Source organism: Thermobia domestica, chromosome 15 (genome assembly GCF_964235325.1).
Source record: "Thermobia domestica chromosome 15, izTheDome1.hap1.1, whole genome shotgun sequence".
Taxonomy (NCBI): Eukaryota; Metazoa; Arthropoda; class Insecta; order Zygentoma; family Lepismatidae; genus Thermobia; species Thermobia domestica.
Window position 1 is genome coordinate 41,274,069 of NC_137468.1, and position 23,279 is coordinate 41,297,347.

At 34.7% G+C, this 23,279-nt stretch overlaps 1 protein-coding gene across 1 annotated transcript in view; it reads right to left on the reverse strand.

Moving 5' to 3' along the window:
- Window positions 1–2,760: 2,760 nt before the first annotated feature.
- Window positions 2,761–23,279, reverse strand: part of LOC145670991 (membrane-bound alkaline phosphatase-like) — a 71,361-nt gene continuing 50,842 nt past the window's right edge. Inside the window, exons 5-10 of the mRNA XM_081739621.1 lie at window positions 20,287–20,478; window positions 17,434–17,638; window positions 15,730–15,864; window positions 13,276–13,467; window positions 12,730–12,852; window positions 2,761–3,295 (exon numbers count right to left, since the gene is read on the reverse strand). Of these exons, the coding sequence (XP_081595747.1) occupies window positions 3,090–3,295; window positions 12,730–12,852; window positions 13,276–13,467; window positions 15,730–15,864; window positions 17,434–17,638; window positions 20,287–20,478 (1,053 nt within the window). The 3' untranslated portion in view covers window positions 2,761–3,089. The remainder of the gene's footprint in view (window positions 3,296–12,729; window positions 12,853–13,275; window positions 13,468–15,729; window positions 15,865–17,433; window positions 17,639–20,286; window positions 20,479–23,279) is intronic.

Here is a 23,279-nt window from a genome sequence, read left to right on the forward strand (position 1 = left end):
AATATTAATTTACATTTAAGGAAATAGATTTTGAGACGAAACTTGCGCAGAACACCATATTGCGTTGTTGCCAAATTTGTACGTTTACTGTAGTAGTCACAATAAGAAACTTCCTGGATTCTAGCCTTGCAGTTCGAGAAGCGGAACTGCGATAAGGGTCGAAAACTAATTCCTCTAGTAAGTATCCAAGCAGAATTCCAGGATTATTTCCTTTATTATCTGGCATCAGTAAACAGTCGACAATATCTGGCAACGCCACAATATGTAAGCAACGTTTAGCATAGCACTGGGAACACCTAGTGATCCACCTTAAGGCGCTGCTAGTGGACTAGCGACAAACACTTGAGATTCTAGGACACGATGGTGAAGCGTGTTTGCACAGATGTTTAAAATGTTATCACTGATTTTAAATCACATTGTACTCAGGGGTAAAAGTTTCTCTGAAAAGGTGGGGGGACGCATGATTGTAGGCTTCTGTATTTCAGTAATATATATATATGTCATGTTAATTATAGTGTAGGACACGATCAATGACATGCAGATTAGGCAAACAGAATGAAGACCCTGACGCGACGTTGCTGTATGACTAAGCGAGGCTCCACAGCGAGATTGGTTAACATATACATCTCGTTCTTGTGTAACAAAGACTTGGCAACAACGCAGCTCTCTCATTCGCTAACAACGCTTAAAGGGAACTTGGAGATCCGACTTTTAAAACAAACACTAACCCTTAGGGTAATAAATAAAAAGATATAAGACAAATAATATATTTTATTTATTTATTTATTTACTTGTTTTATAGTACTTTTGACAGCATTTATTTTCTATCTTAGAAAACATTTTCAATAACAAAACTCAGTAATGAATTACAACAAATGGAAAAACATTGTACGGTTGTCTTTGCGAAACATGAAGCTCGTGTATTTTTAATTGACTTCAGGTAGATTGTATGTTGCACCATAAGAAAGAAATACTTTTACTGAAAACATATGAGAAAGGTAATACCGTTTTATTTATTTTTATCATTATTTTGGTAGTGGGACCGCTATTTACAGCACTTTTACACTCAGCTTTTTCAGGATATAAATCCGCTCCCCACTTCAACCATGTATTCTTCGCGAATTATATTATTGTTCTTTCTAACCATCCTAAAAGATATGAAAGCACTGTGTCTTCTGATATAGCATCTCTCACGCCTTTTCTTGATAAACTTGAGAATTACATTTAAATTCTTCTAAAATCAAAAAATACTCTTAAGTCGAAAAGTATTCGGCTATTCATCATTCTTCGAACAGCTATTTGTTGAGTCGAGCAATTATTAATTATTCGAAGAGAAATCTTTACCCTATAATACAGAACAGTATTATGGTATCGTACCTGAGGCTTTTTCTTGATTAAGCTGGAATATCGTATTAATTTTAAATTCGTAATGTTCCAAGTATTCAAATTTTCGTTATTCAAATACTATTTTGAAAAATTATCTGTTGATTCGAAAATGAAAATGAAATGAAATCTTTGAGTTTTACGTCCCACGGTTATGTTGGCTAGGCTAAAGGAGATGGTGATGATAAGAAATGAGTGAAATGGTGGATTGAAGAAAGTGTGAGGAAACGGGAGAACCCCGAAGAAACCCACGCACACGGTGTTTCTCCACCACAAAGTTCACTTGGAGCGAGCTGGGATTATTCATTCGAACAATATAGAAGAATTGAAGTATTAGCAAAAGAATGAAGGACTGTTCGAAGAATTAATCGAATTTTAAACATTAGTTCGAATAATTTATAATCGGTCAAATAATAAGTTAAATAACACGAAACTTGTCGAATAAAGCATCGGTCGAATACTAAAACATGTTCAAATAATTAGTCGAATGCTGACTAATAGTTCGAATAACTAGCCAAATAATAAGCAATTGGTCGAATAATTAATCGAATACTGAAAAATTAGTCGAATAATTTATCGAACACTGAACAACTGGTCGAATAATTAGTCGAAAACTGAACAATAGTTTGAATTATTGTTCAAAGAATGAAAAATTGTTCGAAACATTAATCGAATAATGAACAACTGTTCGAATAATTAAGCGACCACTGACCAGTAGTTCGAATTATTAGTAATAAAATAATGAACAGTTGCTCGAATAATTAGTCAAATATTGAATAATTGGTCAAGCGATTGGTGAAGTGAAATAATGAACAATTGTTTGAACGATTGATCGAATACTGAGTAGAAAATTGAACAATAATTTGAATTGTTTGCTAAACAATGAACAATTGTAAGAATATCTGAGTAAATAATGAACAATAGTTAGAATTAGTCCAACATGTACAATTGTTGTATCATTAGTCAAGCAATGAAAAATTACTCAAATATTTAAGTGAATACTGAATAATAGCTACTTAAAAGATCAAACAGTCCCCTAGATCAATAAATTTAACACAATAAAGAATCGCTCCAAAAATTAAATTAATACTGAACAGTACGTATAGTAGTAGTGAGATGAAAACTTGGTCAAATAATTTGTCCAATCACATAAGGATGATCGGATAATTAGTCACATAGTGAACAATTGGTCGAGGATAACGAATAATTTCGAAATAATGAGAAATAAATAATTCCAACAATCATCTGAATAATAATATTGAAATAACGTTTACAGTGCTACCATCTGACATTCTTACAAGGCAATTATCAAAACATACATTAAAGTTTTTTCATACGCACATTCTTTTCAGAAAGGGGAACACGCAAATTCATTAAAAAAAAAAAAATCTCAATTTTATGTTACAGATTGAAAATACATAGTAACAAAACGTAATAAATTAAAATATTCTAAATTCCTATGTAAGACCCAGCTACTAATTTGCCGTTAATTTTAATGTCAAGACTAGATAAACACAATTCCTGATTTAAAAAGGAAATTTCAATGTCTTTTTTTACAGCAGCTGCCCATTCTTTGTCTTTCACGAGATGAAAAACAAAGTGATTCTATTTTTATCTGTCTCCAAGTAGAGAAACCAAGGAAGGAACAACACTGTTTGTTTTTCTTACTGAATTGAAGGAGATATAACCATCATTTTTTGTTTTTGTCAGTGGTTCCCAGCGTAATTGTTACAAGCCTTGAGGCCTGTTCCAACACACGATGCGTATGCCATTATGTGTGGAATGAGGTTCTGTTCGTAGGATCCCGTGAAGAGATGAGCCCAAGGTCCCCGAGCGAATACCGCTACATCGTCTCCTCCGTGAGTTTCGCTGGCTTGAGGGAACGAGCTTGGAAACATATATTTATCACTTGCTGGAAAAGAGAAAAATGAAGAAAACGGTAAACATATAAAGAAGAGGAAACTAACATAAGCTAGAAAATAAGGTGGAAAACTAACTTAATAAAATAAATAATATACGAAATTATAGTGGAAGTAGTTTTAAATTTACATGAACAAATTGTTCTATAACTTGATTTAAATTTCTGTCTTTAACGGTTGAAAAAAAAAGAAATAGGGACTAGGACAGCGTTTTGCAAATTGTTTCTTAGATTGAACATTAGCCAGAGAGAAAAAAATAAAATGAATTGTCTATCACAACTATAGTTGTAGATTCTACAATAATTCTAAAAAATCATGCAAATTCAAATAATCTTGATGTTATTTAATTATTTAAAGAAATTAGTAAGAATTTTCTTCTATTAATATTAATGTAAATTAATGGAATTTTAATTAACACCATTTAAAAAATATAAGTATACTAGTATAAACATTACTCAAAGCATTATATATATATATTAGGATGGTTCTTATTACAACAGATGCACTATATAGTTACAGTAGTATTGTTGATAATATCGTTTTCTCCATATTAGCCTTTCACTGAAACATCAGAATGAAGCATTTATTTCAAGCCTCGCTTTAATATATTCAATGTGAAGGATTGTACACGAGACCAGAGAGTCTAGATTTGAGACTCTTTTTCATATCGTCTCGAAAATTTGGACTCTTTCGTCTCATAAAAGATATATGAAATAAAAGGATTTAGGATTTAGATTTCTGGGCTGTCGGCATCGAAGACCATTTAGCCCGTCACGTTTCGAGGGATGACGTCCCTCGGTGAGCTCACAATCCGGGGAAAGGGAAGGAAGAAAGGATTGCTAAAGGAAGGAAGTGGCCTGGGACCTATAAGTTAGATACCACGCCGGTATTTGCCTGGTATGAATTAGGAAAACCTTATTCAGGATGGCTGCCCTGAAAAAGCTTGTTACACTTTTTCGACCGAGTGCCCCCACCGGGAAACGAACCTGGGACCGCTCGCACCGAAGACGAGAGCGTTAGCGACTACGCTACATATAAAATAAAATTTGTCATAATAGAAGTTATAAACGAAAATCCAAGAATAACATGAGAAGACATTTTTTGGTATTTTAAAAACGAAGGTTTGAATTGATCAACTGAAAAGCAAACATTGCAAAAATAAGCTCTTAAACTTTTTTTTTTTTTTTTACAATATTTATATTCAGATGTTATTACGTCAATAAACAAAAGAGCTTCACATTTAAATTCTTAAAGTTATGTTAATTCAACTGAAAAACTTCTTAGCATGGAAAAATTAAAACTGAATTTGTGTATACGTGAAAAAACATAACTTGTGTGAATGTAACATTCTATCAACTGTTTTTATGTATAACCCCTTAATTCAAAGATTTAGGATCCTGTTTTATATGCCAAACATGCCAAACTTATCGTGAACAAATCGTAATTTAATATTCCTGACAGCTATATCTCGCGTCTCGAAGAACCTCAAACAACTTTTTGTTTCTTTTTGCATTTAGATTTTATGTGCTTTACATCTCTTTCTGTGATTTTTGTAATTCTCCATCTCTGCTTCTCCATTTTACAATCTATCCTTCACAGTATATTTCGAATTTCTCTTATTTATCTGTTTCTCTTTCTACTTGAATTTATTTCCTTTTTTTCTTTTTGCGATAGTTTGTTTTCTATTTTCTGTATTATTTTTCAATAATTCTTTTCAGAGACTTTGAAAATTTCGTTACTGAATTCTCTATGTCTGTGTGTGTGTTTGTGTGTTATTTGTGATTTTTTTTTTTTTTTAATTTTGATCCCTCCATTCGATATAGCATCAAAAAGGATCTGAAAAAAAAGTAATGGAATTTTTCACGTCACTCTTACCGTTACCGAGATATTGGCCAAAAGAGTTCTGATTTCGAGAGATTTAAGGAGCCATATCTCGGAAACCGTAAGTCATGGAGACATCATATTGGTGTTGATGATTCAATTTTGAGCCTTCCATTCGATAGAACATCAAACCTGTTAACTTTGTGTGCACAGTATGCCACATGACAGATGACGACATTATGGAAATAATTGAAATATAAAATTTCCATACATTTTAAATTTTTAAATACTTTAAATAACATTACAAAAGTTTGAATTTACTGTAGTTAGTTGCCTACAATTTGTATTATAATTTTCTAAATATTTTATTACAATTATAATTTATGTTTATATAATTATCTATATTGTATTATCTATTGAATTTAATCAAATAAATTTAATATACAATTTCATATAGATTTCGAAAAAATTAATTCATTTTAAGTTCGTTCTGGCAACGCTCTTCGAACATTTTAACTGATTCTTTCTACTCACTCGTTATTTTGTTTTACCTGTACTCTGTATGTTTTACCTGTACTATGTATGTTTTACCTGTACTATGTATGTTTTACCTGTACTATGTATGTTTTACCTGTACTCTGTGTGTTTTACCTGTACTCTGTATGTTTTACCTGTACTCTGTGTGTTTTACCTATACTCTGTGTGTTTTACCTGTACTATGTATGTTTTACCTGTACTCTGTGTGTTTTACCTGTACTCTGTATGTTTTACCTGTACTCTGTGTGTTTTACCTGTACTCTGTGTGTTTTACCTGTACTCTGTGTGTTTTACCTGTACTATGTATGTTTTACCTGTACTCTGTGTGTTTTACCTGTACTCTGTATGTTTTACCTGTACTCTGTGTGTTTTACCTGTACTCTGTGTGTTTTACCTGTACTCTGTGTGTTTTACCTGTACTCTGTATGCATTACTCGTGTTGCTTTGCATTTCTTTTTGCATGTTATTCTCTTTGTTTTCTACCTCTCTTTCTTGCTGTCGGAGTTCCTTCGTAGCTAAGTGGTTAGCGCATGTACCATTGGCGTCGAGGACCCGAGTTCAATTCCTAGCGGGAGCTCATATGATACGGATCTCACATTAAGCTGTAGGTCCACGTCTCATGTAGCCTTGTTGCTGAAGGGAGCTGTAGACCGAAATCAGATTTAAACCAGTTGAGAATGCTCCAAGACCATTGCCAGAGCAAACTTTAAAAAGAATTAATTTTTCTTATTAACTGCTACAGACCTTTATACCAATTGATCTATATACTTTACTATTGTTGGATAAACCAGTGGTCACCGGTTATTATTTGGTACCAAAATGTTCACAATCCTATTAGGTATTGATCAATGCCAATATCATCTCTTTATGACTTACGTTTCCCAAGATGTGGCTCATTAAATCTCCTGAAATCAGAACCTTTTGGGCCAATATCTCGGGAATGCTAAGAGTAGCGCGAAAAATTCCATTACTTCTTTCAAATAGCTTTGATGCTCTATCGAATGGGGGTCTCAAAATTGAAAAATTCACAAATAACAGACACACACACACACACACACACACACATATATATATATATATATATATATATATATATATATATATATATATATATATATATATATAGCGAGAGAGAGAGAATTCAGTAACGAACTTTTTAAGTTAGTTGAAAATCAAATTTTTTTGATATTTCCGTCTGATGAAGCACTCTCACTTAGTATTAGTAAAACTTATCAATTTCGGTGCACAGGATCGCAAATTTTAATTTCAACCATGTGAGCTCATGATCAACTACTGTACATCGTTAAACGTGACTTTCCCTAAAGTAATTCAAGCTTCCTTACATAGTAAATCCTAGTAAGTGTGTGTGTGTGTGTGTTTTTACTTCTTCTTCAATGTGACAAGCAATACACTTAAGGTTTCATTGGCTGACTCAATGGTAGAGCGTTCACCTCTGGTGCATGAGGTCTTTGGTGCGATCCCAGCTAGCGCGAAGTGAGCATTGTGGTGGGCAAACACTGTTTGAGTGGGATTTCTCCCGTTTCCTCCTATTTTCTTCATTAAACCATTTTCATTCATTTTTCATTATCACCGTGTCTCTTTTAGCCTAACTGTGGGACGTAAAATTTAAAGATTTCATTTCATTTTTTTTGAATGTTTCATTGAATTTTCTTTGAATTACCAATTCCAATTTAAATATCCATTTGCAAAATCTTTCAAATTATTCCCATTAAGACATTTAGGTGTTGAAATTTCTTTTCGTCTCTTCAAAAAAAAAAAGAATGGAAAATAGCACGCAGGAAGGAGTAATTATTTTGTCTATTCTGTAGACTCAAAGACTTGAAAATGAAAAAACAGCTTTTCTTTTTGAGAAGAATGTAATTTGTTCACGGCTTTTTTTTTTCTTCTCTTTAATTTCAATTCTGTTTCATCTCTCTTTTCCCATTACAATGCAAGCAAAAAATTTAATTACAGTATTCTGAAGAAAAAAATATATTTATCATATTTATCTTTTTGTTTCTTCGTTCACAGTAAGCTAGTTTTGTCCTTACCCAGTAAAGTTGGTAGTTGGGTAAAGAAGTCATTAAAAAAAACAAAGGAAAAAATCCATTACGTTTTTTAAAAAATATGGCCTTATCTTTGAGTAACTTATTCTGTCCTATACATTCATACAATCGTTCTTTTTTTCATATTGTCTAGATCAGGCCTGTATCCAAAACACTAATATCGGGAGGACAGAATGACATGAATTCACCTTACTTTAGGTAGATGACTTTGGTGAATGATTTTGGGTGGATGACATGAATTCACCTTACTTTAGGTAGATGACTTTGGTGAATGATTTTGGGTGGATGACATGAATTCACCTTACTTTAGGTAGATGACTTTGGTGAATGATTTTGGGTGGATGACATGAATTCACCTTACTTTAGGTAGATGACTTTGGTGAATGATTTTGGGTGGACGACATGAATTCACCTTACTTTAGATAGATGACTTTGGTGAATGATTTTGGGTGGATGACATGAATTCACCTTACATTCATACAAACATACTTTTAAAAAATGAAACTTTCTGGTTGGCCAGTAGGGGCTGTTAAGCTCCCTCTTGGCCACCCTCTACAACGGCTTGGTCTAATTACTCCATTCTTAGTCTTCTAAATTCAGCTTTTCCTTCAGTTTTGTTTGCAAACATTATTTTATTCTATCTTATATTGGAAGTTAAATTATCTCTTATCCTAGTCTTTAATGTTTACTGGTTGATTTAAAAAGTATTCATATAAGCTAAGAGTTCAACCGACTCTGAAGTAATTTCACAGTCACAGACAAAAAAAAAATAATAATAAATAAAAGGTCTGTGCACCGGACTCCAGGCTGTTGAGTTGAGTTTAACGTCCCGTTCAGCAGCGAGGCTATATGGGACGTGGACCTACTGATTAACGTGGAATCCGAACCACATTAGCTCCCGCCGGGAATCGAACCCGGGCCTCCCACGCCAAAGGCGCGTACACTAACCGCTTAGCCACGGAGGGGCTCACCGGACTCCAGCGTATGGATTCAATGTACTTTGTTACACAGAATCCGAATTTCGAAACCCCAGAACAATCGATCGTGTCAAATTTTTATGGGTGAAAAACTTTAGCGATTTTTTAAATAGGGAATATACACGTAATACAACCATATATATATATATATATATATATATATATATATATATATATATATATATATATATATATATATATATATATATATATATATATATATAAGAAAGTTGTGTTCAGCCTACCCCAGGGCATGAATTCGATGTAATTTGTTACGCCGAATCCAAATTTCGAAACCCCAGGACGATTCATCGTGTCATCGTGTTTTATGGGCGAAAAACTTTGTTCTCCCTATCCAAAATCTCTTAAGTTTTTCTCCCATAAAACACGATGACACAATGAATCGTCCTGGGGTTTCGAAATTTGGATTCGGAGTAACAAAATACATCGAATTCATGCCCTGGGGTAGGCTGAACAAAACTTTTATTTTTTGTGTATGTGATTGTTTTACCAATGAATAATAAAAACAACAATGAGAAAGAAAATTGAAGAAAATTTCCCAGTATCTGTATTTAAAGATACATACCGGTATTTGCCTGGTGAAACTGAGGGCAAAAGCATTTATCTGATGCTTATTGAAACAGGAGCTGTAGAAATTGGTGGATTACTATTTTAGTATTGGATTTCCACATACCCAAAATGGTAAAACATAGAGAAAAATTGATTTCTGATATAGATTCTCAGTTCTAGTTGTAGATTCCATTTCTCCCCTTTTCGCCCTATTGAAACCGAAAATTGATAAATCAATCACGTCTAGTTAAAATATTTTATTCGTGTATTTGAAACTCTACCGTAGTTACACAACGCGAAGCAAAACAACTCCCATTTGTTTAATTTTCTTCTCGATGCCTCTATTCTTTTCTCTTGTAGTTTCCTTCTCCCCTTCCTTCGCCCTTTCTGAGCCATCTCTATTTTTAAACCATTCCAAATCCCTCTCTGTCTCCTTTGTGTACTCTGTACTTTGGCTGAATAGGACAAGACAAATGCAACTGTATCACTATCTATAAAAGTGCATGTACTGTAATCTCTCTAAGCTCCTACATGTAATCTACCCGAACATCTTCCACTGTATAATTAATCACTTAGTAGTAAGACAGCTACAAGAACGAAATTGGGATCCTGAATAACTAAGCTTGTAAGAACACTCTCTTTCTCTTTCTAGACCAATCTTGTAAATTCAGACTTGTTTAAAATTCAACAACACAAATAGTTTCGCAAACATCGCCTACAACAAGAACAGTAGTCAATATTAAGGTCTTTTCTAAGTCCATACTAAGTAAAATTTAAGTAAACCCGTCTCTTTAATGTGAAGAAATTTAAAATGAAATGTTTCAGAAAGCTCCTTCAACTCCAACTATTACAGTGTATAGGCTATAAGGTAGCTCTAACGTAAGATATTTTAATTTTTTAAATAGATATATTTATATTAGCTTTCCGAGACCTTGGTCTAGAGACCTGCACGGGCCGAATTTTTCGGCCCGAGCCCAATCCAGCCCGAACGTACCTAGGCCCGGCTCAGCCCGGGCCCGAAAAGTTTGGGAGGTTTCGGCCCAAGCCCGGCCCGGCCCGATAAGTTTTTTAAATTCTTGGCCCAAGCCCGGCCCGGGCCCGATAAATTTTAAAAGTTTTTGGCCCGACCCCGGCCCGATAAATTTTTTTAAAAAATTAGCTCGAGCCCCAATCTTTCTAAAAATTTACTACTAAATTTGACCTAACCTCAGAAACATTTTCTAAACTCTGGTTTACAACCTGACGCTTGCCTCCCGAATGGTACCATTGCCTCCTAGAACTTTGCCTGTCATCGAGAGAACTAAAACTCCATTCCCTGTAACAAAAATCTAACTTAATTGATTTTTAGCATAAAGTGAAGATGGCAATATTGTTTAGCGACAGGCAAAACATTCCCACTCCTTCTTGTTATATTTTGAGTTCAGTGAAGGTCAAGGTCAGAGCTCAATTTACCTCATAATGCCTGCAATCCTCTATAGTGAAAGTGGAGCCGCTAAGCAACACAAACTGTAAATAGCTATTGCATTCTTTGTAACATTTTTCACGGACACACTTCTTCAACGTTTGGCTTTATTCCAATTATCGTTTAACGAAAGTCAATAATTATTAAAGAATTGCAATTGATCGGCCCCAGCCCAGCCCGACCTGAAGAGAAATCGGTGTCGGCCAGCCCAAGCCCGACCCGGCCCAAAGAAATAATAGTGTCGGCCCGCCCAAGCCCGGCCCGGTCCAAAGAAATAACAGAGTCGGCCCGCCCAAGCCCGGCCTGCGGGCCGGGCCGGGCTTCGGGCCTCGGGCTAGGCCCGGCCCGTGCAGGTCTCTACCTTGGTCCTGTTCATGAAACTAAGCTTTGCTACTTGTACAAACAAATTGAAATTCACCGGCTGCTAATAGAGGTTTAGAGAGACTGTAGTGTCTTGTCAGCATGTCGCAGAATGATGTCGAAAGTTTGCGGCTGGTAGAGCAAACGTCACCGTCGAGAAGCCCAGAAGGCCACATTGACCCCCTTCAACAGCCCGGACCTCGCTCCAAGCGACTTTCACCTGTTCTCGCACTTGAAGGAGTACCTAAGAAGCCATCGCTTCAGACGAGGAGGAGAAACACTTCGTAAGAACGTGGCTGAACACGCAAGAACAGTTTTTTTTTTTCTAGGAGAGAATCTTCAAACTAATCCGACGATGCGACAAGTGCCTCAACCGATATGGAAACTACATCGAAAAATAATCTAATGCATGTACTATCTGTTGGCAGTATTGGTTGTATGAAATAATAATATTGTATATATTATTGTTGTATATATTATATACACGTTTCATTGCAGGCTTTCTGATCATTCCTCGTAGTACATTTATCCCTTCCGGTTTCAATAAAGGAATTAGGTTGGAGTTTAAACATGTAACAAGGATACTGAATTCATTCAGAAAAAATTCGTATTTTTTTCTTAAATACAATATTGCTCTACGAAAATTAATACCGGTACTGAAGATGGAAATAGTCCACTTTACCACTTCCAGTTTTAGTTTTTTTTTTTTTTTTAAAAAAAAAAAAGCACACACAGATGGAACCTATTCTTTGGGAGGCTGTATCTATACCCAGAAAAATGATTTAGCTACTTATTATAGTTCTTGATCTATGGCGATCAATGCTGAAACCGGAATAATAGATTTACCACTTCCAGTTTTCTAGAGGGTATGGTGGCAAGAAAAAGAGGGTTAGGGCGAAGAAGACTACAATTAAGGTATGATATCTAAACAGAGAAATCGTACGTGAAAACGAAGAGGTTATCGGAAGACCATGGAACATGGAACCTTCTCAGTTGCGGCAAGTGACCTGCCAATAATGGCAGAATACCTGTGAAGATGATGACTATTTCCGGCTTGAATAGTCGGTTAAGCAAGGAAACGGAAACTATTCTTTGGGTATCAAATCCGTATCAAAAGCCGCTTAATGCTATCTCTTATGGTTTTGCTCTAATACCTCATGTAGAGAGACAGGAGCATCATTTCAGATTTTGCTTGGGGGGGGGGGCAAAACCCCTTGATACAAGTAAAATTTCGCGTATTTCACTGATTTACTACTATTTTATTGATAAAATCTATAGAAATATCAAACTCAGGGGGGGGCAATTGCCCCTCCCTGCCCCCCCAAATGACGCCCCTGTAGAGAGACAGAAGAACGAGCCAGGTCCAACGAGGATTAGAAGTATAATGAGAAGGGGGGGAAAAGATAGTGGGAATGTGCTGCCATCTGTTGGCGATTGCCACACGTTTACACTTACCTTAAGGACTCAAGTTATTTCTCCGTTTCTTAGTATCTTTCAATTTCGTCATGAAAATTAAATTTGGTGTGCTTTGAGGAAACGAATGGAGCAAAAATTTGGAAAAGCTATACTGTTAATGAATTGAAAACTATAAACTATGAGAAATAAGAAATAAAGTAACACGAAACGATACTTACTTGTGTCATCATTGGTGAGATCGTATCTTTTTCCTTGCGAATCAGGTCTCTTAAATCCTGGTCCATTAGCGTAGTTCAGTGTGGTATAGGGTAATCTGTCAATATCTGATTTTCCAGCAAATCCTGTTTTAGGGGGAAAAAAGTAATACAAAAATAAGTAATTAAAGTCAATATTTGCTTTCTGTTACTTAAAGAAAAAGTATTGAGAAACCTTTGAGTCAGGAGGTAAGAAACAAAATAACGCAAAAAATAAGTATTAAAATCTCACTTGTCTGTTTAATCTGAAGTGTAGAAAATTTTGAAACAGAAAATGAACAAAATTAAAAGGAAATAACTAAAGTCAATGTCTTATCTACTACTTTATCGACAAAGTACTGAGGGAAAAAGTTGGTATCAGAAAGGGACGAAGAAAATGGCAAGAAGTAACTAGTCGATTTTTTCTTGTATTCAATACAATATATTAAAAATAAAACAGTTTAAACCAGGGTTTTATTTATCAATACGATGGCACAAGATAATATATCGTATCTCTCAATTGTTACTTACCTAGAATATCACCACCTCTTGCTGGATAACCACTGACTGATATTGTGTGAGCATGATCCGCAGTAACCACAATGAGAGTATCCTCCTCACTCGTCAGATCTACAGCCGTCTGTATAGCATTGTCGAATTGAATGGTCTCCTCAAGAGCTCGTTTAGCCATATTGTCATGATGTGCATGATCTATTCGTCCACCTACACACAAAACAAAAATACAAAGTGCGTGACTCTTGGTTATTGGTAACACGTGGAAGTTTTTTCATGGACACTTGTACAGTCATGTTTTTTTAAAAAAATAAAAACACCATTCTTTCTTTCAAAAGTACTATAGATTAGATTAAATTCAACAAATCGAATCATCTTTGGTCAATTAATTTTTTTCAGTTCTAACCATTATGTTTTGCAACGTATGGTACGAGAAAATGGCAAGAGTTTGACCATATTATTTTCCTAATAGGGTTGTATGTACCTTAGTTGAATTTTGAATGAACAAGTTTACTATTGTATCCAAAATTTAATATTTAATAGAGGGTTATTGTAGGAATATTCTATTCTCTTCATGGTTTATGAAGCATCTTTTCCCTTTTTTAAAAATAAATACACTAAGCGATCTTCTGGCTTGTCTTTGGTGCATGAGGTCCCGGGTTCAATTCTCTTCACGTTTGGTACACCCCCTGGAAGTCTGCAACTGGCATCTTTATCTGCCAGTGTGTCGAAGTTGCTTGCACTCTTTCCATCTTCTCATAATGGTATTATCTCAGACTACATTTCATCCGAAGGAAGAGAAAAGTCGGGTGGGGTCAAGCAGGCACGTAGCCAAGGGGGGCCGGGGGGTGCGGACCCCCCCTTCGAGACCAGAAATGAAAAAATATATGGAAGGATGAAACAAAATGACATGAGGAAAGAAGGATCAGCGTTAAAAATAAACTACAGAAAGCTTTTGGTCACTCTTTCTCATGAAGAGATTTGTATTACTTGCAATACATGGTGGCGAGGTGAGCGAGATATCCTGGAAGAGTCAGGGAATTTGAAATTTCTAGAAAAGTTGCGGAATTCTCAGAATTTCTGCTAGTAGTCAGGGAAATTTCATCCTTCCGAAAGCATAGTGCCGCTGGAACCATAGCGTGGACATTTTTATCATAATTTTTCGCCATCGCATCCTTGCACTAACATGTTATTTCAAAAACAATTTTCTACTGCTCCTTTAACCTGTCATTTGGGACAGACAATAGTTGATGGAATAAAAAAAAATATGAGGAAAGAAAGTTCTGTTAACATTTCATTCAACAGAGAACAGAACGCAGATATTGTAAAATATTTTATAAGACATTATTGAGTATGTACTTTTTATAATAGTGAATATGTATTTTTTATAATAGTTGAGGCCATAATGAAAGGAAAATTGTTATATTTGAATAAACAAAGAAAGTACGTAAATATTGTATAATCTTTTTCAATGTTTTTTTTTTATTATTTTACTCGAGATTTCTTCATAGTTTGTTATTAAAATACTTACCAACATATCCTCATTTTATTGTCCTAACAAACCAATATATGTTGATAGTAAAGTAGTTTAGAGTGATCGAGCTTCTTGGCATTCAAAATTTCATGTCACCCCCATCCCTGTTACGAAATCCTGGCTAAACGTACCAATATATATTCCAGTAAAATAGTTTAGAATGATCGAGCCCCTGGTGTGATAACCACAGTATTTCATGTCACGCCCCCCTCCCCCTCCCTTCACGAAATTCTGGCTATGTACCTGGCGTCAGGTCTGTACTGTAGGAAGACTGAGACAGCGTTGCCACAAAATACCCATCACCAGTTATCAGATTGTCCATAAAAATCAGGATCAAAGCTCTACATATTCCAACAGTTCGTGACAAATCAACATTTGGGCTTTCTTCTGTTTTCCGGAAAAGAAACTTTAAAACCAATTTGATGCACACTTTTTTCATCTCCAAATCATGTGACATCTGGATTCCTGACATCACATGACAATTCCTCACTCATCCACACTCTGTAAAGGTTCAAAGGCATTGTGCTTAATTGAGTCGTATACCTGACATCCCCCGCTGGGTCCTTCCTAGTGGAAACAATCCTTCACTCTTTTGTCTTGGCTAGAAAAAAATCAGTCCCTATACTTTTAGGACAGACATTGTATAATGCCTATTATTATTAAAAATGTTCACTTTGCCTAACATTCGGTCCCTGATAATAACGATAAATCATAGTTTATTTTAAATTCATAACGATTAGTTGTATTTTGACAATGATACTATAACAGTATTATTATCAACATTTTAATGTAATTTTACTGAAAAGTCAACAGAGTTTGAAATGAAGCTTTACAATAATTTACCAATAGGCAGTCTCGAACGTCGGTAGCACGTGTAGAAAGAAACATTGCAAGCTTCTTTAATATAAAAAGAAAAATTGTATAAAATCTTTGCTTACCTTCTACGAAAAGGGCGTAGCCATTAGGTTGTCTTTGAAGTCGTTGAATAGCCACTGTCACCAATTCAGATAGCGTTGGTTCAGTCTCTGGATTTGCATCCACGAAGTACCTCATGTGATCATATTCAAACAAACCTGAGAAAGCAAAATAAAATTAAATCATTTCAGATTATGTTTATGAATAATATAAAGTGAATAGTACACCATGAGTGTTCACTGATACTAGTTCAGATTTCGTCTCGTGATTTTTATGGAGTAATATACTCTCTCCTTATGTTGAAACAGAGAGCGACTAGGTCTGACTGTCTTCGATTCAGTTTACCGAATTTATTTTCTTCCAGAAATGCAGATCAGATCCAAGATATAAAAATTGTATCAGTTCTATAGCTGCAACCCCTACGATAGAGTTCTAAGACATCCCAGTTTTGTCGGATTATATTCTACACCCCCGGATTTACATCATCTTCTCCCACGAATTGTTTGGAACTCTAAGTATACGGTTTCAGATAATTTACGTAAATTGGGCCGCAATTTTAGCAGTTAGTAGGAATATCCTTACAAATGCTACAAACGAAATTTTACTTAATATAAAAATAATAATATTTATTATTCTTTTGAAGCGGCAATCTGTCTTATCATAAACCTCTCAAAATTTTAATTCAGAAGATAGGCTAGGCTATATTCCACGTTCGTCTTTGAACACTTGAGAATCCTACAGCTATTACTAATTTTAAAAAATTATAATTGCTTATAATTGAAAATACAGTAATGAATTATTATTATTATTATTATTATTATTATTATTATTATTATTATTATTATTATTATTATTATTATTATTATTATTATTATTATTATTATTATTAACACCTTTTAAAATTCAAAGAAATTATTTAGCTAAATACGAAAATAAAATTGTGTATTGAATAGGTTAATCTTTATTCACAGCAAAATATATATGGGCGTTTTAAAAAGGAACGGAAAAAATCTGTAATAAACATTTTGTGATAGCTGATGCGGATTAATTCTCAATTTTCTTAATACTTGTCACTGTAATGGATTTCCAATATTTATGTAATTACAAAATTTGCAATAAAGTTTCACATCTTCTTACAAGATTGTGCTTAGATGTTTACGCGAATAGCTTCTGAAATACTTCGTTATTTTCTATACATGCAATGTCATGATACATATCAGATGAAAATTATAATTATAGTCTTGCATGTTTTCTATAATATTAAAACATACTCACTAGTTTACTCTAATATTCGTCCATACATAAATAGAAATTACGTACTATCGTATTTTGAATTTACATTTCATTACTTGTGACAATGGACTATTTGTCCACCAAATTTCATTCAGATCTAGCTAGTAGTTACCGAGAAATGAAATACCATATATAAGCCGAACCGAATGTATCCCTGATCGAGCTCGGCCAGCTCGAGCTACGGATCGAGCTCAGGTCCGTAGTTACCGAGATATCAACCACCACTTACACACATAAATACACACACTTACACACTCTCATAGATACATACACACATACACCCGGAATGAAATTATTAGCTCCCCTATACTTACGGTGGGAGCTAATAATCCTCACCGCGGTTTGCTCCGGTAACTTCAATTTTTCAGGTCTACCATCAATCCTGGAACTGTCTTGTCAAATTTTGTATGAATTATTACACTAAAAATACTTGCCTAGTAAATATTCCGTGTTGTTCAAATCCACATTCAGCAACTGTTCCCTGTTCCATACGTAGGAATAAGAGACATTAAGGTTGGCTTTATTGTCTTGCCAATCTCGGATTAAGTCCTTTCCATCCGTACGTTTACCTCCTAGATTACGTTCTTCATCCTTAATTGTACTGGCACGGAATTCTCTACGTCCACCCCCCAGAATCACCTGCAAGAACATAAAAGAAAAACATGAAGTGATTTACCTGCAAAATGTTTCAAAGATAAGAGAATTAAATGAAAGCCACACACAGTACTTTTGCAAGAAAGTATACGTTTAAGTGCTAAAGTAAAGGAGACGTTTTCTTTTAATTTTTCATTTATTGTTATATTATTTTTAGGCAGGGGTGCCCACAAGGGGGGGCTATGACGCAAACTGCGTCATTGAAATATTTGGGGGGGTTAAAATCTATATAAATATGTTTGATGAGGGGGGGTAAAATTAATCGAAAAGAAGATTTTTCATGGAAGAACACCTACGGATAGACAATTGGGGGGTGCGTCATAGACATAAGGGGGGGTGGGCACCACTGTTTTAGGGATGTATATGACTGAACTTTGTGATTTCTCCCATTATGAAATAGGCATGTGCCCTACATTAGGGCATATGACTGAGTTATTTCTAACTGCCGTGCATTACTCTAAAACATGCAGAGGCCAACCCAAACCGGAGATCCTCACAAATTCCCGGCTCTGCCTAAATCTGATGATTCAAACTCCGTGCAGAGGTGCCACGCATGCACAACCATCACTTCCTGACCCCGATAAGACGTATTACTCTCCCATTTGGGAAGTATGTCGAAGGCTTTGACTTCCACGTATGGTCGTTCGAATCCACCCATTACTAGATAATTCCGACTATCTCAAGATTAAGTGCTGTGATACCATGAACGCGTTAGGTACTAAGTACACCTCCCGGGCTTTCTTCTTCGGTAGGAGTACAAGGTTACAACCCTTGCCTACTTCTAATTACGGTAGAAGTACACCGTACATTAACGGTAGTACTGAATAATGTAGAATGCCTTATAAATCAGATTGCTTTTGGGAGGCGTTGCTCTCCCCCGGTAGGTGTGAAAATAATTGCCAATCTCAGGTTGTTCAACTTCCGTGCTGAGGTACCACGTACACTTCCAGATCTAATGGTTCGTGTTAATGATCCGTTTGAGAGGTTGTCATCACGCGCACTTAGTCCTCATTTCTGCTGTAGAAGAACCCTCATCACCACCTCCACCTGTGACCATCACTGTACCAGATTACTCTACAAAGAAGAGCAACGCAATCACACAGATATGACTTAATTGCCTACAAATAATGACTTAATACATTTTTCGTCATTTCTGCTTTCACTGAGCAGCTAATGTCTGGGGACACAGTATTTGTGGCCCTTCCTCCTTTGTCAACTCCGGCTTGGGAGCGGATATGGCGGAGTTTGTTGTTCGAATACTATGCTTTAATGACAAGTATTCATTTGTGGTGCGAATAAACTAGGTTAGATCCCCGATATCTTTCCATGTCGAACGATTTTTCCGATCCCCTCTGCTCTTAAAATTATTCAATAGTAACAACTGCTATTTAGTTATTTTTTCACCTGTTTTAATCTCCCATAACTTCTTTTTAAATACGATTTTTTCCATATTTTATCCCAAGGCTATAATTACTTTTCTTTAAATATATATATATATTTTAAATATTTAATAACTGGCCTATTACGGAAATTATTGACTATCATTTAGAAGGATGCTGCTTGTACCTTAACTACCCTAGATTCATGATTCGTACAACTTCGTTATTGGAATGAATCAGCCTTTCAAATGATACCCTTTGCAAAAGCCAAGATGTTTATTTACTCATTCGTTAATCTTGGGTTCTCTCATCGGGCCGCCAGATTTAGATAAGTATATAATATACATTTAAAAAAACACAATATTATTTCCTAGGCTATATGTTTACCAAGTTTCGTTGAAGTATGCTTAGCAGATTTGAAGATATACAACTTTTTGCTAACTTTTTGCTAACCAAGATTAACAATTTTTGTAGCTAATATAATTTGGAGACAGAAGAAAACTGAGAAAATGAGTGAGTGTCAAGAGTGTGTTTTCATGAATAAACAATAACACGTGATCTTATGAGTTACACTGGCAGCGAAGAAAGCACTTACAATGTAATTAAGTGCGCCATTAATCACCTCAACCAATAAAGGATTAAACTTTAATTTTCTTATTTTGTTCTTCTCTTTTTCAGTTTGTCTCTTACTTTCTCATGTTTATTACATTTATTCTTTGTGATCAAATTTCGAAGATTTCTAATAGTCTTTGTGCAGTCTTTTTGTTTGTCTCGTACAGTATAATATTCTGCTCAAAATATATCATATTCCACTCAAAATGTGATATAATATTCCGCTCAAAACATGATATAATATTCAGCTCAGAATATGATATAATATTCCTCTCAAAATATGATCTAATATTCCACTCAAAATGTGATATAATATTCTGCTCAAAACATGATATAACATCCAGCTCAGACTATGATATAATATTCTGCTCAAAATATAATATTCCACTCAAAATGTGATATAATATTCTGCTCAAAACATGATATAATATTCAGCTCAGAATATGATATATTTCTCTCAAATGTGATATAATATTCCGCTCCAAATGTGATATTCCGCTCAAAATATATTTCTCTTTCGTTTTTCTCCTCCTTATGCTTATGTTAAGCAAGATAATCAATTTTTAAGTTCGAAATATGAAATAGATTAACTGCCAAGATATAAAATACATTTTATATATATGTTAAACATATTAATTTTACCTTAATATTTTTGCCAGTATCTCCAGTGACCAGTTGTTCTGCGATGTCGTCACAAAGCTCTGGATCTTGGGAACTTTGTTTAACTTCATTGTCATTTTCCCAGTCCCGGTCAGCTGTGTGGGCATATGTTCCAGCCGGAGATGCATGAGTTATCCTCGTGGTGGTCACAATACCCGTCTCCTTTCCAGCATCCTGAAAAGAAAACAGCAGAAAATTCAATATAAAGTTATTTTTATGTGAGAAATGCAATATAAAGCTATTTCCTGTAAATATAGTCAATATAAAGTTATTTTTATCTAATAAAAATCAATATAAAGTACTTTTTATGTGAGAAATTGAACATAAAATTATTTTTATATGAGAAATTCTATATAAAATTATTTTTATGTAAAAATAAAGTTACTTTATGTGAGAAATTTAATTTAAAGTTATATTTATGTGACAATTCAGTACAAAGATTCTTTTATGAGAAAAGCATTTGTTAAAGTTATTTTTATGTAAGAAATCAATATTAAGTTGTTTTATGTTCATTTTTTTTAATTACTTTTACGTGAGTTAATTTTGTGAAAAATTCAATAAGTTATTTTTTATCTGGATTTCTTTTTTGTATAAATTACTACAAATTGATGTATTGGCGAACAGAACTTAATTCTGCACCATAAAATTTTAACAGGCAAAAACAAAGAAGAAAGTAAATAAAGCCTAAAAAATTAGGTGCTATAAATTTGAATGAACATAAAAATGGTAACATTAAATAAAAACATAATTGAATAAATGGAGTAAATATATTCTTACAGTAGGAATACTTCTTCCAGTTCTCTGCCTTTGGGTATGGTACTCTGTATTGAAGCGACATTGCCTCTTAGAACTGCCACACTTATTCTTTGTATGAGGAAGGTGCTTGCTCTGTCATCGCCAGATAACTGCGTGATCCGTCTACGTACCTATTTATTTTATAAAGTTAATACCTTCTCTGCCCCATGCACCACTAGATTCAATAGCGATAGTTCAAAATTATATTTCTCCGCAAGATTACTGTATTTTCTCCTTTTTTTTCCGTTTCATTTTGGCTGGCTATATTTCCCGCCTGAATCAAAGAAAAGGGGAGATTGGAAGGAGCGAACGTATCTGAACATGTAAAGTCCCAAATTAGCGCTTTACCTCTCTTCCACGGTAACAGAGTCATTCCATGTGGTCTCTTTCCATCTGTTCTGCTACACCCAATGGGTTCTCTTATTGCAGATATGCCGGCTGAGATTAGTGCTCTCATTATAATGTCATTAACATTTGAGTGGCGAGAATGTCTACCTGCGCTCTTGGAACATGAAAGGCCATGTAAACCTTTTTTATTTACCTCGCTCTTACATGCTTGACATTTGTGGTCTTCACATATATTTACCCCTAGACGTAACGCAATGGCTACTCGGAAGCATTCGTTACTTAGGTGAAGGCCGAGCGTGGACGAAGGCAGGGTTTTGAGCCAAGCACCTGCTTCTAAGGAGGAAGCAGAGAGTAATCTGGCTTTGTCTTCTAAGTTGTCTGCCGACTGGAGTAAAAAAGAGAGGTGTGATTTAATGATAGGCATATCCCATGTGATTTGGTTTGATCTGGAGTTGATTTCGGGTAATTCTAAGCCTACTAATATTGACCAAAGCTGTAGAGCAATCCTCAATCTCAGTAATTCCGTGAGAAATTATATCGTGTTGGAGAAGCGATTCGATTAAGCATTTGGAACCATAGAATGATGCCAAGAAGGCGGAAATAGCCATATCTAAGGCTCGTCGGATGCCTAATCCTCTAAAACTGGTCGGAAGAGAAGCCTGTAGCCATGCATTATGAGGAAAAAAAAACAATTAATGATGGATTCCAATCCATTTGATGGAGTTATCGTAACGTTCAAGAAAAAATTCAATTTAAATTTACTTTTTGAAAAATTTAAATATAAAAATTATTTTATATGAAAAATATCAATTTAAATTTATTTTCATGTAAATCGATTCAATATTATTTTTATGTTAAAACATCAATATTAAATTCAATATTGTTTTCTTTGTGAATAAATTCAATGTTGTTTTTACATGGGATAAAAATAATATTAAGTGATTTTTATGTGTAAACTTCAATATTATGTTGTTTTTATGTGAAAAGATTAATGTAATTTTTTATGTTAGTTCAGTTCTCCGTAGCTCAAAATTTTATGCTACAATTCTTAGTAAACTCGACGAAAAGACATGAAGAGCAATTGAGCAATTTGACGTTGGCAAGGACAGTTTTGACAGACAAACGAGAACAAAACTGGATTTGAAGTGTGCATGACTTATTCATGTCCACTGTCAACACTTTACCACAACTATCTCCCTCAACACCCTTCATGTCCTTGGCTCTTACTATAGCATTGAGCGCAGTGGCGTATGCAAGGGGATTTCAATGTTTAAATTTTCCCTTGAGCAAGGCATGGAAAAATAAATATTTAATAAGATATAGGTTATATATACAAAAATCACGCTTGTCCTGAAAAGATATGCGATTGAACACTTGACCTCCTTAATGAAATTCTGTATACGCCACTGATATAATTTGAAAGCATTCACTGACGTCACATGTCAATCAATTCAAAATGCCTTTAGATTGGATTTTTCATTACTTCTGTTAAAGAGTAACTCGCGCTAAATTAAACTAATATTATATGTTGCTTTATATTTATTTTGAAATAGAAAATGGGAAAAGGTGCAAATTTTACTCGTATTGCGAATAGCTTAGTTGACCATTTTTCTTACATTATATTGTAGGGACAACATTTAATTTTTTACAGACGTAATTTCCCTTGAGATACGCCACTAAGCACACAGTATGAAATATAATATGATCGAAGATATAGTATGTCTCTTTTAAACACTATCCTCTAAAAAAAAAAAAAACAGATCAGTCGATAACAAACTAAGAATTTCGAAGGACCGGGGCACGCTTGCTCAATGGTAGAGCGCTTGTCTCTA